General features: G+C 51.6%; 2 protein-coding genes and 6 non-coding genes across 8 annotated transcripts in view; 3 read left to right on the top strand and 5 right to left on the bottom strand.

Annotated features, from left to right (window-relative positions):
* Window positions 1-492: 492 nt before the first annotated feature.
* On the bottom strand, window positions 493-565 carry TRNAV-UAC (transfer RNA valine (anticodon UAC)). Its single transcript has one exon. It is a non-coding gene; the product is annotated as a tRNA-Val (tRNA).
* Window positions 566-1,214: 649 nt separating this feature from the next.
* On the bottom strand, window positions 1,215-1,287 carry TRNAA-AGC (transfer RNA alanine (anticodon AGC)). Its single transcript has one exon. It is a non-coding gene; the product is annotated as a tRNA-Ala (tRNA).
* A 158-nt stretch (window positions 1,288-1,445) lies between these two features.
* Window positions 1,446-1,518, top strand: TRNAV-AAC (transfer RNA valine (anticodon AAC)). The gene has a single exon. It is a non-coding gene; the product is annotated as a tRNA-Val (tRNA).
* A 1,227-nt stretch (window positions 1,519-2,745) lies between these two features.
* TRNAA-AGC (transfer RNA alanine (anticodon AGC)) lies at window positions 2,746-2,818 on the bottom strand. The gene has a single exon. It is a non-coding gene; the product is annotated as a tRNA-Ala (tRNA).
* A 157-nt stretch (window positions 2,819-2,975) lies between these two features.
* TRNAV-AAC (transfer RNA valine (anticodon AAC)) lies at window positions 2,976-3,048 on the top strand. The gene has a single exon. It is a non-coding gene; the product is annotated as a tRNA-Val (tRNA).
* A 781-nt stretch (window positions 3,049-3,829) lies between these two features.
* Window positions 3,830-3,902, bottom strand: TRNAV-UAC (transfer RNA valine (anticodon UAC)). The gene has a single exon. It is a non-coding gene; the product is annotated as a tRNA-Val (tRNA).
* Window positions 3,903-5,009: 1,107 nt separating this feature from the next.
* Window positions 5,010-9,934, bottom strand: LOC119106132 (uncharacterized). The gene is made up of 6 exons (XM_037229729.1): window positions 9,840-9,934; window positions 8,901-8,935; window positions 8,165-8,274; window positions 6,564-6,682; window positions 6,144-6,285; window positions 5,010-5,081 (listed from the first exon to the last, which is right to left on the bottom strand). The coding sequence occupies exons 2-6, from the start codon at window positions 8,920-8,922 to the stop codon at window positions 5,010-5,012; spliced, it is 465 nt and encodes a 154-aa protein (XP_037085624.1). The 5' UTR covers window positions 8,923-8,935; window positions 9,840-9,934.
* Window positions 9,935-11,023: 1,089 nt separating this feature from the next.
* The window catches only part of LOC119105256 (E3 ubiquitin-protein ligase AMFR), a 97,059-nt gene continuing 94,100 nt past the window's right edge, over window positions 11,024-13,982 (top strand). The window contains exons 1-4 of the mRNA XM_037228723.1: window positions 11,024-11,102; window positions 11,957-12,550; window positions 12,814-12,990; window positions 13,415-13,495. Of these exons, the coding sequence (XP_037084618.1) occupies window positions 12,041-12,550; window positions 12,814-12,990; window positions 13,415-13,495 (768 nt within the window). The 5' untranslated portion in view covers window positions 11,024-11,102; window positions 11,957-12,040. The remainder of the gene's footprint in view (window positions 11,103-11,956; window positions 12,551-12,813; window positions 12,991-13,414; window positions 13,496-13,982) is intronic.

Here is a 13,982-nt window from a genome sequence, read left to right as displayed (position 1 = left end):
GCGTAACTACGTAAAGTGAAGCGACAGCTTTAAACAAGTACCAAAACGGGGAAAAGGTGGCTAATGCAGCCTCAGCAGTGACGTTTCAAACCTTCGCAGAGAAGTGCATACGCTACCTGAGGAAATCATTCCAACCAACAGATACAACTTATTTGAGGTCTTTAGTCGCTCAGTTGGCGTGTGATATACTCATCGCCTTCGGCCGGGGGTAAGTTGGATAGCTATTCGCATGCATGCACATCGCGTCATCCTCGCTAACTGTGGCGTTGACAATTAGCAAACATTGTCCGACGGCAGCACGGTCTCAGCTTCTGCGTTGCGAAAGCTCACAACGCAACCCAGGCATCGCCAGTTGGTGGGTCAGCAAACCCCTTCCGTGCTACATGTCTCGACCATGTACGTTATCACCGCACCGTTTTCTATCACACCACCCTGCGCTGCATACTTTGTGCTGGACGTGCCCTGGACCTAGCGTTGCGGCCAACTAAACGCTGTTTCCGCCCGGGATCGAACCGGGGGCCTTCCGCGTGTAAAGCGGATGTGATAACCACTACACCACGGAAACACCTGTTCAGGCTGAACGAGTCGGCCGGTCGGGAGACAGGAGCTGACAGACTGACCTAGGCGTGATCAGCTCACCGGGGGCGGGTCTACCTCAAGTAGACCCGCCCCCGGTCTACCCGGGGCGGGTCCCGGTTAGTAGTAGCAGACCCACCCGGTTTTCTTGAGATAGACCCAGAACTAGCTTAAAACTTGTCGCTGACCAGTCGTCCAGCCATGGCGCCCTAACTTTTCACATCAGATGTGAACATCAACGGGGTTGTGGCTCAAGTCGTAGAGCGTTGTGGGTGTTTTCATCTTGCCATCCTTTGCAAATGGTCTGCTACTTCGGTGCCGGCTTTACACAGCAAACATGCGTCGCACAAACATGTACAAACAGGTGTCGTGGCTGCGTGGAGGGCGCCAAGTGCCCAGGATTCGGCAGTGAGCCTCCGCTTGAGCGGCCGAGAGGTATTTTTAACTTATCTGCTCCACGAGCCCTGATAGCCTTGGCATTGAAAGCTTTTGCTATAATGACTTCGTTTGGCCGGTTACCAAGCTCATGGCAACGCTACATGTAGCAACGCCATATCCTCCTTTTGGATATGCCGGGGCATGGAACCACTGGACAAAGTCCCTACCAGCCCCAAATGTTAAGCCCAAAACCTAGATTATGGAGCTGCGGGGTATCGATCCCCGTACCTCTCACATGCTAAGCGAGCGCTCTACCACTTGAGCTACAGCCCCAGTGATATTCGCATCTGTCGTGAAATATTGGGGCGCCATGGCTGACCGACTGGTCAGCCTTCACTTGACGTGGGCCCGCCCCCGGAGAGCTGGTCATGTCTAGGTCTGTCGGTCTGCCCCAGTCTCCCGACCGGTCGGCTGGTCGGAGATTATCAGGCGTTTCCGTGGTGTAGTGGTTATCACATCCGCCTAACACGCGGAAGGCCCCCGGTTCGATCCCGGGCGGAAACAGCGTTTAGTTGGTAGCAACGCTACTAGGTATCTGGTGCTGTCTTACCCAGTAACTGAGCGGGAGACAAAACAGCGCGGAATGCCACCACTGAATTGCACCATAACGCGTGGGCAAAACAGCAGCAAAAATTTGAGTTGTATTTTAATTGGTACGTAATTGGCACGCTTATCATATCAACTACATTGTTTTGGCTTCGTAACTTAAAGCGGCCAGTTCTGAGTACGTGGCAAACTGAAGTCTTTGAAACGACGTGTGAAGCTTTGTCAATGGAGTAAGGTGAGGACTAATTTGCGCGAACAGAAACCAGTTAATTGAGGTCTTCAGTCGCTAAGTGGTGTGTGATATACTTGGCGCCTTGGGCCAGGAAGTAAGCTGGATAGTCCATTCAAATGCATGCACGTCACGTCATCCTCGATAACTGCAACGTCAATTAGCGAACATTGTCCGACGGCAGTGCGGTCTCAGCTGCGTTGCGAGAACAAGAACTTATGAGACAAGGCAGATGTCGCCAGCTGGTGGGTAAGCAAATGCTGGACCCGCTTTGATGCACTTCCTTTGATAAGGATCTCGTTTGCACTGGACACGACATTGCGCGAGAGAATCAGCTTTAAAATGTGCGCCGGGTAGAGCCAGAAATCGCTCTCTCGAATTCATGCCTCAGATCATTCCCGGAAACCAAATTTCAGCGGAATGCGAGGGCCCATGGTACATAATTTGCTATCCTGGCGGTCAATCAATCCTGGGACATTAACCATACAAGTATCATCCACCATTCCAGTCAAATCTTTTCATGCACCGCCATAGGCTTAATGTTCAGCATTCTCGGAAACTGGGGAGCACCCACGGACCACTGTTACTGCGCCTATGCTCCTCGCGAACTTTTGCTTACCTATTTTTGTCAAGCTCTCCTTTTGCGTTACGTTTACCTGTGTACCTTTGATTTTTACGAACAAGTTGCGTTTGCACTTCACGCGTACGCACTTTTTTAGACGCAATTCTGTCCTGACGTATTGTTGTCAATAGGAACCTTTTTGATACGCATTTTTTATTAAAGGAACAAATTTTTCCGCGTGTACTTCAGTCATACGGGCTTTAGACCTTTCGTAGATATGCTTACGAACAATCGCGAATGCACATAATGCACACGTAGTTCTGTCTTAAAACCAACGTCGCTACCCAGGGCTGAATTTCGTCCCGACCGGCCCTGAATGTTAAACCCAAAACTCTGGAGCTGCGGGGTATCGATCCCCGTACCTCTCACATGCTAAGCGAGCGCTCTACCACTTGAGCTACAGCCCCAATGACACTGGCACCTGATGAGAATAATTGGGGCGCCATGCTTCACCGACTGGTCAGCCTCCACTTGAGGTGGACCCGCCCCCAGAGAGCTGGTCATGTCTAGGTCAGTCGGTCGGCCCTGTCTCCCGAGCGGCCGGCTCGTTGGGCGGGGCCGAGTGTTTCCGTGGTGTAGTGGTTATCACATCCGCCTAACACGCGGAAGGTCCCCGGTTCGATCCCGGGCGGAAACACGTTTTAGCTGGTAGCAGCGCTCCGCTCGTTGTGTAGTGTAAACACCGGGCAAGACAATATTACAGCTATTTACAACCACATGAGTGAATCAACCATTACCCATGGGCGCATGTTGTAACGTTACAACCACATGAGTGAATCAACCATTACCCATGGGCGCATGTTGTAACGCTGTAACTTTGTATGCTGAGTTGCAAAGGTCTTCTACAGACTCGCTACTGGCAGATACCCCGTAACCAACAGAGATGACAAATCGGTGGCACATGCAGATTACGTTGGCGTAGCTTCGTAAGCTGAAGCGACAGCTTTACACACGTACCAAAGCAGGGAAAAGGTTGCTTATATACAGTCTTTGAAGTGACGTTTCAAACCTTTTCCGTCGAGTGCATACGCTTCCTGAGAAAATCTTTCGAACGAACAGCAAGAACTAATTTGAGGTATTCAGTCACTGAGTTCACGTGTGATATACTCCTCGCCTTAGACCGGGGGTAAGTTGGATAGTTATCCACATGCACGTACGTCACGTCATTCTCGATGACTGTAACGTTGACAATTAGCGAAGTGTCCGACGGCAGCACGGTCTCAGCTGCGTTGCGAGAACATATGGGACAAGCTAGACGTTGCCAGTTGTCGGGTTAGCAAATCTGCACATTCACCTGAACAAATCTTGACCATGTACGTAATCAAAGCACCGCTTTTCATTATACCACCCTGCACTGCATAATTTGTGCTGGACGTGGTCAAGGACTTACATTGCTAAACCAACTACCAACTAAACACTGTTCCCGCCCGGGATCGAACCGGGGGCCTTCCGCGTGTAAAGCGGATGTGATAACCACTACACCACGGAAACACTTAAACGTTGCTGACGAGCCGGCGGGTCGGGAGACAGGGGCCGACCGATTGACCTAGACATGACCAGCTCTCTGGGGGGAGGGTCCACCTCAAGCAGAGTCTACAGTGAGTTCATCTACTGTGCCAGACGCCCAAGTGACCTGTGTTGTGACCTGTGACCTGTGACCTGTGATGTGTTGAGCTTGGCACACACATGCGCCAAACACGGATAAGTTGAATTTTGAAATATTCCCCCGAAAGGGACATTTGGGGACATCATAGGGATAGATCTGCCTGAGCATACATCAAGACATTATACTTATCGCAAACAGTCGTTTTCTATGCATTTAAATTAGTAGCGATCAAGCGCCAAATTCGAAGCATTTGGATTCACGGATTGCAAGCGCTTAAAATGTGCATATTTGCCACTACACAGGACATGTTCGGCACAGCTTTTTCTAAAGCATCGTGTCCAGTGAGGGCTGACCTGTTGGTCCGCCAAGGTATTCAGCTATTGCGAAAAGAAACGCTGGCAAACGGAGCAGTAGCTGAGAGGGCAGAGCGGTCTCTCAGCATGTGAGAGGTGCGAGGATCGGTACCACGCAGCTCCAAAACGCTAGTTTTCACATATGAACGCTCGTGACATAATTCATTTCCCACTCCCGAAAATCCCCAATCCTAAATCCTAAAATCGTGGACAGAACAATGCCACGTTTACTATTGCTCTGAAGTGTAATTGGCCCGTTTCCTTTTATCACCGCGGAGGCGAGTCGACGCAAGAAGCAAATGGCTTCTCCCGCACCACCTCCACCCAAAGTTCAGACAGTTTGCTGTCCCGCGCTCTGACACAATAATTGTGTCACGAAGATGATGGGTGGCATTAATCGGCATGGAGGCACCATAACACCGTCCTGCTCCTCCCGACACTGGCTAGCGTCCGTAAACCAAGTGAAACCTTTCCAAAACAATGGTGTTCAGTTTAGAACTTGATGTCGCCTCCGTCCTCAGCACGCCCGTAAGCTTTGGCCCAGCACACACAATGGGGGCCCGAGATCCTACCCACAACAGACGCCACGTGTCCGCCACAGACGGCGTCGTCACACCACGTCGGCATGCATGGGTCCGCTTACTTCCAGTGCAGGTCGGCGACGCGCCTCTGCAGCCGGTGCTTGATGAGCGGCACGGTGGGCCGCCGCGCCTGGTACAGGCGCACGGAGTCGTCGCGCAGCGCCACCGCCAGCCGCGCCGTGTGCGGGTGCCAGGCGAGGAGGCGGACCACGGCGCCGGCGCGCCGCGGTGCGCCGACCGGCGGCGATCGCGCCGCGCCGGTCTGCGGGAGCGACCTCGGGGTCACGGCTCCACGCGGCGGCGCGAGGGACGCCAGCCGGAACGAACGCCACCAGGGTGGACGTTTGGGTGATGGTCAGGCGCGTTCATCGCTAACGACTCTCTCTCTCTCCTCTCCCTCTCCCTCTCCCTCTCCCCCTCTCCCTCTCCCTCTCCCTCTCCCTCTCCCTCTCCTCTCCCTCTCCCTCTCCCTCTCCTCTCTCTCCCTCTCCTCTCCCTCTCCCTCTCCCTCTCCCTCTCCCTCTCCCTCTCCCTCTCCCTCTCCCTCTCCTCTCTCCCCTCCCTCCCTCTCCCTCTCCCTCTCCCTCTCCCTCTCCCTCCCCTCTCTCCTCTCCTCTCTCCTCTCTCTCTCTCTCTCTCTCTCTCCCTCTCTCTCTCTCTCTCTCTCCTCCTCTCTCCTCTCTCTCTCTCTCTTCTCTCTCTCTCTGGGTACTGATAGTGTAGTGGTTGAGCTGTACGCCTGGGAAATCAGAGGTATGGGGTACAAATCCCCCAAGTGCCCGCCTCCCTGCCAGGGTGAAAGCCAGGCAATATTATAAAGCCTCAGCAGCTGAGTGCGTCGTAAAGCCCCAATGACGAGCTCGCTGGTGCCTAGCGGTGCAGTGTGAACGGTTACAGTTTGGAGAGACACCCAGCCCGCTCGCCTGCCGTTCAGGAGATACCAACGGTTCGCAGAGCATGGCCAGAGACACTCAATACAAGCTCCGGCGCGGTGGCGGTGACTTTGGACGACAAAATTCGACACACTTGCACAACGAACAACGCCGGACACGAAATAGCCTACCAGTCTTCACCAATCGCCAACGATCTACCACGGTGAAGTGCAGCGCCCCGAAGCACGCGATGAAACACAATTCCAACGGAAAACTGAGACGTTGCCGGCATGCGCCCAGCGCGTGCGGGCACCCGTTACCTGACTGACAATGCTGGCCGTGTAGGGCAGCCGGAGGAGGGCGCTGACGAACGAGGCCAGCCTGCCGAGCCAGCCCGGCAGCGAGCCGGGCCTGCGATCCGACGCCAGGTCCTCCAGCACGGCTGCCAGGCCGCCGCGGTGCCTGTGAACAGCCAGCAGTCGTCACTGCACGACAGCAGAGATGACGACATGCATGCGGCTCGTCATAGCACATCACCGACAACAAAACTTGCACGGTCCTAGTTTGAAACGGGGACAAAAGTTTCGAACACCCATCAATACAACAAGCATCTTAAAAGCACAGACATCAGGTTCGGTCTCGATCAAGCACTCGAAAAGAAAAGCCCAACTGCACGCGAGGGTTTTTTGCCGTCGGCGGCTAGGAGGCCCCCACTGGACCGCTGGGCCCAGCGTGCTTACCAGCTGGCCAGCAGGCGCGAGCTGGCCGTCTCCTGGGTGGGAAGGAACACGTGCTCCATGCCGGCCATGGAGGAGCGCCCGGCGTCCGGCCGTATCGTCACGCTCAGCTCGTCAGCACGCTGCAGCACACGGAGACGTCACTGCAGGCCGCCGCCCGCCCGCCCACCACCATCCTCATGTAATACGGGGTCGTGGCTGCGGCCGCCGTCCGCCTACCACCATCCTCATGTAATACGGGGTCGTGGCTGCCGGCCGGCGCCCGCCCACCACCATCCTCATGTAATACGGGGTCGTGGCTGCCGGCCGCCGCCGCCCGCTCACCACCATCCTCACGTAATACGGGGACGTGGCTGCGGCCGCCGCCGCCCGCTCACCACCATCCTCACGTAATACGGGGACGTGGCTGCCGGCCGGCGTCCGCCTACCACCATCCTCATGTAATACGGGGGCGTGGCTGCGGCCGCCGCCGCCCGCTCACTACCATCCTCATGCCATGTGTTGGTCCTTGTACTGTCAGCTATCAATAGTGGGCGCAAAATGACCCTAGAAGTCGACGCGCCCTAAAACCCCAATCATCATCATCAGCTATCAATAGCGGCGGGGTTAACCGACAATTATGGGCAATAGACTGACAGTTTCTTTGCTGTTTGGTACTATCCCCAACAACGTCGAGGTACCGCAGCGCGAGGCGAGCACAGGGCCACAGGTGCCGTGCTGTTACCGGGATAGCGGTAGAGGGCTCCTGGTACCGTGCTGTTAGCGGGACGACAGCAGAAGGCTCCTGGTACCGTGCTGTTAGCGGGATGGCGACAGAAGGTTCCTGGTGCCGTGCTGTTAGCGGGATAGCGGTAGAGGGCTCCTGGTACCATGCTGTTAGCGGGACGACAGCAGAACGCTCCTGGTACCGCGCCGTTAGCGGGATAGGGGTAGAGGGCTCCTGGTATCGCGCTGTTAGCAGGACGACAGCAGAAGGCTCCTGGTAGCGTGCTATTAGCGGGATGGCAGCAGAGGACTCCTGGTACCACGCTGTTACCGGGATGGCGGCAGAGGACTCCTGGTACCACGCTGTTACCGGGATGGCGGCAGAGGACTCCTGGTACCACGCCGTTAGCGGGATGGTGGTGGAGGGCTCCTGGTATCATGCTGTTAGCGGGGTGGCGGTCGAGAGCTCCTGGTACCATGCTGTTAGAGGGACGACAGCAGAAGGCTCCTGGTACCGCGCCGTTAGCGGGATGGGGGTAGAGGGCTCCTGGTACCATGCTGTTAGCGGGGTGGCGGTCGAGGGCTCCTGGTACTGTGCTGTTAGCGGGACGACAGCAGAAGGCTCCTGGTACCGCGCCGTTAGCGGGATGGGGGTAGAGGGCTCCTGGTACCATGCTGTTAGAGGGACGACAGCAGAAGGCTCCTGGTACCGTGCTGTTAGCGGGACGACAGCAGAAGGCTCCTGGTACCGCGCCGTTAGTGGGATGGGGGTAGAGGGCTCCTGGTACCATGCTGTTAACGGGGTGGCGGTCGAGGGCTCCTGGTACTGTGCTGTTAGCGGGACGACAGCAGAGGGCTTCTGGTAGCATGCTGTTAGTGGGATGGCGGACAGCACGTACCGGAGCTGGCGCCGCCTCCAGTCGGCCATCCACTTCGTGCAGGTGCCGCCCAGACACGATTGGCTTTTGCAGCAGTTGGTCAAGACCACACACCCGTTGTCGGCTGCTGTCTGAAGAATGGGATGGGTGGTTTGGTGACATGGTTAAGTTGCATGGGCTGGAACTTGGGGCAATCCTGGAGGGTAAACTTATACAGATTATAGTAGCTGATTAAGTCAGGCAAAAATATGAGCAAAGGATACTCAGTGTAAAACTGGCACTTGTGACACATCATTCTTACTAAATCATATTTCACTGAGCTATTTTTGGTGTGAATGAGCCATGGTGTGTAGCTGTTTCGCTGTCATTGTCCCATCAGCTTCACATAATTTTTTGGCATAAGGAACATGAGACTCAGGTTGTGTGGTATACTGGTATGAGTGGAGATACAGTGAGTGACCATCACATTTATAATTCGCATGCAACAAGCAAATGCTAACCTACATTTGCAATCCAATCAGCATCCAGTAAATGATAAATAAGCTGTACTTATACCTTAATGCCTTAATCAAACTAGCTGATCCAGCAATGTTCAATTGTTCTTGAAGCTATCTTTGCTCACTCTCACAACACACAGTGCAGAACACAGTGATGTGTCACATCCTATGAGTCATAATGAACACATTGGAGAGCAGCTCCCCAAAAAGCAGACCCATGGGTAGTTATCATTCATACATCTCAACAAGTTGCAACTTACATTGATGGTTCAAAATCTCCATGACCAGTTTTCAGCCTGAGAAAGGGTCAAATAATTAGTGTCACTGTCACTTCTTATGGCTAGCCTTCATGAATGACTAAAAAGCCATCACAGCAGTTCTGAAAACTGCCATCAAATTTAACCATAATATATATGCACCTTGCTAGCCAATTTGAAAAATACATATTCAATGTGATGGTTGCCTCTGTGATATCAGTGTGCTAAGCTATCCACTCTCATGTGCCTAACATAGGCCTGGCCAGATTGCACTAAATTTGCAAACTACTTTTACTTGAAACATTGGGAGTATTTTTCCTTGAACTTAGCTATGAAGCATCAATTTTTTGGCACTGGCAGCCTCTGTGCACTTAAACTGATGGTGACAGTGCACCAAAGCCTTGTGGGCACAAATTGGTTGCATGCATGAACTGAAATTGTTGCTGAGATGATCCTTTAACACTGGACACATTCAATGCTACATGTGTCTTTGCAGTCTCAGTTATTAAGATATTTGAGGTGATACAGCCATAACCTGCAAATGAAAAAATTAGCAAGGCTTGTCTAAGATGTGCACATAAATTGATCCATATGTGTTCTAAGAGAAAACTATGAAAATATATGGCAACACCACAGTACTCCATCTATTTGATGAAGAACTGCTCCCACTGAGCTACTGAGGACACCATTCAGCATACCTGGCACATGCGTCAAAACCCAGGGAAGCTTGACCATCATGAAATGGCAAAAACATTTCAACTAACAATTACCATCCCAGCATGCAAATTTCCTTTTTTAAATCAATGACAACGAAAAACCGGTCTGGCAATGGGTCACATTTACCCATATAACGTCTTGACAAGATCTGGTACACATTATCTAATCGAGCTAACGTTCAATATGGCTTAAGAAAACATTCCTTTGACTCAGCAAATATCATACCCCCGAGCACGGTGGATACGAGCCTTCCGCAGGGTGGACTTGAGAGTAGAGCGCGGCCCAGATCAGGCACATTCACAAACGTCTGCTAAGAGACCTCCTTCGCGCCCAGCTGCGAGAGGGACTAAACAGTTGACCAAATCTATTGGCAGCCCCAAGCTCTGAGCCCATGACACTGATCAGCATGAAATATTCGCCAACCGATGTGCCATAGTCGATATCCTATCAGTTTATACTGAAGTGGCCTTGGGTCAGGTCAAAGGTCATCAGAAATACCAAAAACCGGAGAAATAAAGTTGCAGACATAGCCCCACCATGCCCGAACCTATGGGACTGATGGGCACAAAATTTGACCAGCCGATGCATAATGATTGCTTACGTATCCTTTCTTAACATGATGACCTTGCGCCAGGTCAAAGGTCAACAAAAAGGTCCAAAAGAACCCAAGATTAGTTTACAGACGACCCTATGCTCCGAGCTTATGGAACCAATCGTCACAAGATCTCCACCAATCGATGTGCAATCATCGATAGCCTGTTGTTTCCCGAACATAGTGACCTTCAGTCAAGTCACAGGTCACCAAAAAAACGGCCGAAACCACCTAAAGTTAGTTGGCAGATAATTTTATGCTCCGAGCCTGTAGCACAGATGAGCACGAAGCCCACACTAATCGATAACCAACCTTCTCCGGAACATGGTGACCTTGGGTCAGGTCGAACGTTACCAAAAATGGCCGACACCACCGTGGGGATTGTGTACAACCCCATGTTCCCTGTTTTATTTTTGGCGACCTCCGACCTGACCCAAGGTCACTAAGTTATTATGCTGAGCAGTGCTGTGGGCGCGGAGCAAGGAGGTTGTCTGGAACCTTCTTCCTTTTTGTATTGTTGGTGACCTTGGACCTGACCCAGGGTCACCATATTACGCCTGTGATTGGTTATCGACCAAATGACATCGAATGGAGATGTAGTATCGGTCGGTGCCATAGGTGCGGAGCATGGGGTGGTGACAGGTTAAGTCGGCTATTTTGCCCTTCTTCCTCCCCCCCCCCCCCCCCCCCGTTTTGGCCATTCCGTTTTTCGGGCGTACGCATGTTTCCAAATTCCTAGAGACTTTTCCGACGAAATATCTCAAGATAAACCTGAGAGTTCTAGCCGGCCGAAACTCACCAACATTACTGCCCATAAGCGCGCGGGGCAACTGCGCCACGCGTGAATTCTTGTGGTGGGGGCGGGCACGCGGGGTCTGCGTGGTTGCCTGTGCTTGGTGAGGAGTGTGGTTGTGGGAGCGGTCGTTCGAGTACATGTGGGTTGTTTGTGATGTGCATTGAGGGTGTGGTGCTGATTTGGATATTACTGGGGTCCTGGACTCCCCAGGCTTGCCATATTTTAACTTGGGGCCGGTGGCGATACGTGGAAAAGAAGGCATCGATGCCGAAATGAGGTTGTAGACGACACGTTCAGACTCCGGAAGGCTCTTCACTGTAGAGCCTTCCCCACTCCCACAACCGGTGAATCGTGGGAGATTTTGGCATGGGTTTAGGAACGTATTCGAGATTACTTTTGGACGTCAAATGGTCAAGTTCACCCAAAAGTTAATCTGGGAATGGCAGTTACCGTAATTTCAAGTAGCTCTGCCCTCTGGAGTAAACTAACTTGTAACCAAGTTTTGTGAAGCAGAATTACTTATATTGGATTTTGTCAACAAGAAGCACATTCTGACTGACTGAAAAGTGTCATTGGATGATTTTGTAGGAATAAGAAGTGATAGTTTGGGCAAATTCACACACAGAGGAAGCTTCTGAAAGGGATGAGTTCCTGATAGGGATAGTTAAAGAATGAGCTTCAGTTGTCCTACACCCTGTTTTTAGGGACAACCTGTGTCTGTTCTAGGTTTGTGTGCATTCTAGGTTTGACACATGTGATCATATAATCAGGGTCATTAATGTTCATGCTCATTGCTCAGTAATGCTGCTGTTAATTGCATAGGCCTCAATTATGGTGCAGTTGGGAACCCACTATTCTTTTTTGCACATGATCCTTGTCAAATTCTGTGCATCTGTAGCTTGGCTGTTTAGTGCACTTCTGATGATGAGTGATTGTTTACATGGTCTGTTTCAGGCATTTGATGAATGGTGCTAGCCAGAGTTGGAGTCTGTCACCATCCTTGCAAAACAAGTGATACAAAGCTGGCTTAAACTAAGGATGCCTGCTCTGTGGCTAGATCGCCTTCCTCTTCCAAATTTGCCAGCATACACTGCTATCAGTGTGGCTCTTTTGCTTTGTTCAGTGTACTTTGCAGTCACTACTCAAGAACGATTTGAGAAGGATGTGGTGTCCCAAGTGACATTTACAGAGGGCATTGAGAAGCTCTGCTTGCTACCGTGGTCTGACAGACCAGAGCATGCCCTGAAGACATCTTCCAAAGAATATTTATTGTTTCTTAGCTCTTATCCAACCCAGCAAGCCCTGCTACAGAACTTCATGAAGCACAAGCTGAAATCAGACTTTCTGTACTGGCCAACAACAGTCTCTGCTGTAGACCTTGATTACTTTAGCACCCATAGCAACAGTGCAAGCTCGAGTGTGTTCTTTGCACCCAGTATTTACTACAGTGATACAAAGATGTGGCACCAGGGCCTTCCAGTTTCAACTGTCCAGTCAAAGTTTGTGAAGACCTTGGCATTCATGATTCATGAACCCCTGTGTGTGTGGGTAAGTACTGAACCACTGCCATGACTGATTAGCAATGCACTGCCTATTTTTGCATTTTAACACAGCTTTTGTACCTGCATCCTTGTTTAATCTGTTGTTTTTTGCATTATTCTATGTTTCTCTTTGTTTTTTTCTATGACTTGTGTCTAAGCATTGAATGATCAGCCATTATAGTTGCACATACCACTGATTGAAGCAACATTGTATCTGAACCGCAGCTAATGCCTGACACATTTGTAATTTGTGGTTCCTTTGTTTTGCAGACCCTGATCAACATGGCATACTGTCTGCTTGTTTTGCTGGGGAAGTCCATTCAGCAGAGCATGTTTGGTGAACTGCGTGTTTCAGAGCAGACGCAGCTCAAGGATAAGTTCTGGAACTTTGTCTTCTACAAGTTCATTTTTGTGTTTGGTGTCATCAATGTCCAACACATGGATGAGGTAAGCATATCTTCATACATATCCACTTGGAAAATGTGCATACAGGTCAAAGTTCAGCTTCTGTTCAGAGTCCAGAGTCCTTCTTCTGTTCAGAGTCGGAGTCAAAGTTCAGAGTCCAGCCCAGCTTCCATTGTTTACTAACTGTTGATACAGGATCGTCAAATTGTTTGTCATGACATGTCATCTGATGCTCTAACCATGGCATTTTATCCACACTTGTCAATGTCATCTGACCCTGTAACCATGACATTTGGTCCACACCTGTCACTCAGGCCTGTTGTTCTCTCTTCAGATGTTTGTGCCTGATGATTTCAGTTTGCCAGCGGATGTCCTAAACACCATGGGCATCCACAGCCCACATCTCATTGGCAGCTTTGTTTGTGTGAGCCGACAGTTGACAGGCATGCCGCCGTCCTTGCCGCAGGTGGTGTTATGGTGCTCCTGGTTTTCGGCCCTGGGCTTCCTTCACCTCCTAACGCAGCTATGTCGCGACCGGTTCGAATACGTGAGTTGATGCGCACAAGGCGGCTCTCGATCCGCGCAGAGCAGCCGACGCGGCTGGGGAAAAGACGGTGGTCTGCGCCCGGAAAACCAGAGAAGGTGGTCTGTCACGAAGCTGGTGTTGTTACTGGGGTATAGCCCATCCGAGTCATCATCTCAAAAACAACAACATGATGAAATTCTTCGTGGACGTGTTATGATAGGTGCAATGTTGCACAGCCCGGTGCTTTGCGCTTGTTGAGTCATTACAAACCAGCGTCGTTCAGAAGCCTGGGTGTGGCCAAAAACGCCTGCTGTCCCAGCTGCAGTTGGAGGCAGGCTATCGTCTAATCCCCGGTGACCGAGCACCGTCTCTGAACCAGGTGCCAGGCTGTATTGGCCTGTTTTCCTGTTGGTTTTGGCTAAGGTCGTGCCAGAGCTATCCGACGGGCGGCCCGGCACCTGAGCCAGCCCGGGTTCGTTGGGGTTGGTGGGAGTAATTTGAGCTGTGC

This window comes from Pollicipes pollicipes, unplaced genomic scaffold, assembly GCF_011947565.3.
Source record: "Pollicipes pollicipes isolate AB1234 unplaced genomic scaffold, Ppol_2.1 Scaffold_6138;HRSCAF=7277_pilon_pilon_pilon, whole genome shotgun sequence".
NCBI classification, from domain to species: Eukaryota; Metazoa; Arthropoda; class Thecostraca; order Pollicipedomorpha; family Pollicipedidae; genus Pollicipes; species Pollicipes pollicipes.
This window is presented reverse-complemented; position numbering and strand designations above follow the sequence as displayed.

Coding starts and splice junctions, on each gene's coding strand:
- LOC119106132 (XM_037229729.1), bottom strand. CDS start 8,922: ATGGAGATTTTGAACCATCAAT. Junction 6,683..8,164: donor TGGAGGCGGCGCCAGCTCCG/GTACGTGCTGTC, acceptor CGTGTGCTGCAG/CGTGCTGACGAGCTGAGCGT. Junction 6,286..6,563: donor TCGCGCCTGCTGGCCAGCTG/GTAAGCACGCTG, acceptor GGCTGTTCACAG/GCACCGCGGCGGCCTGGCAG.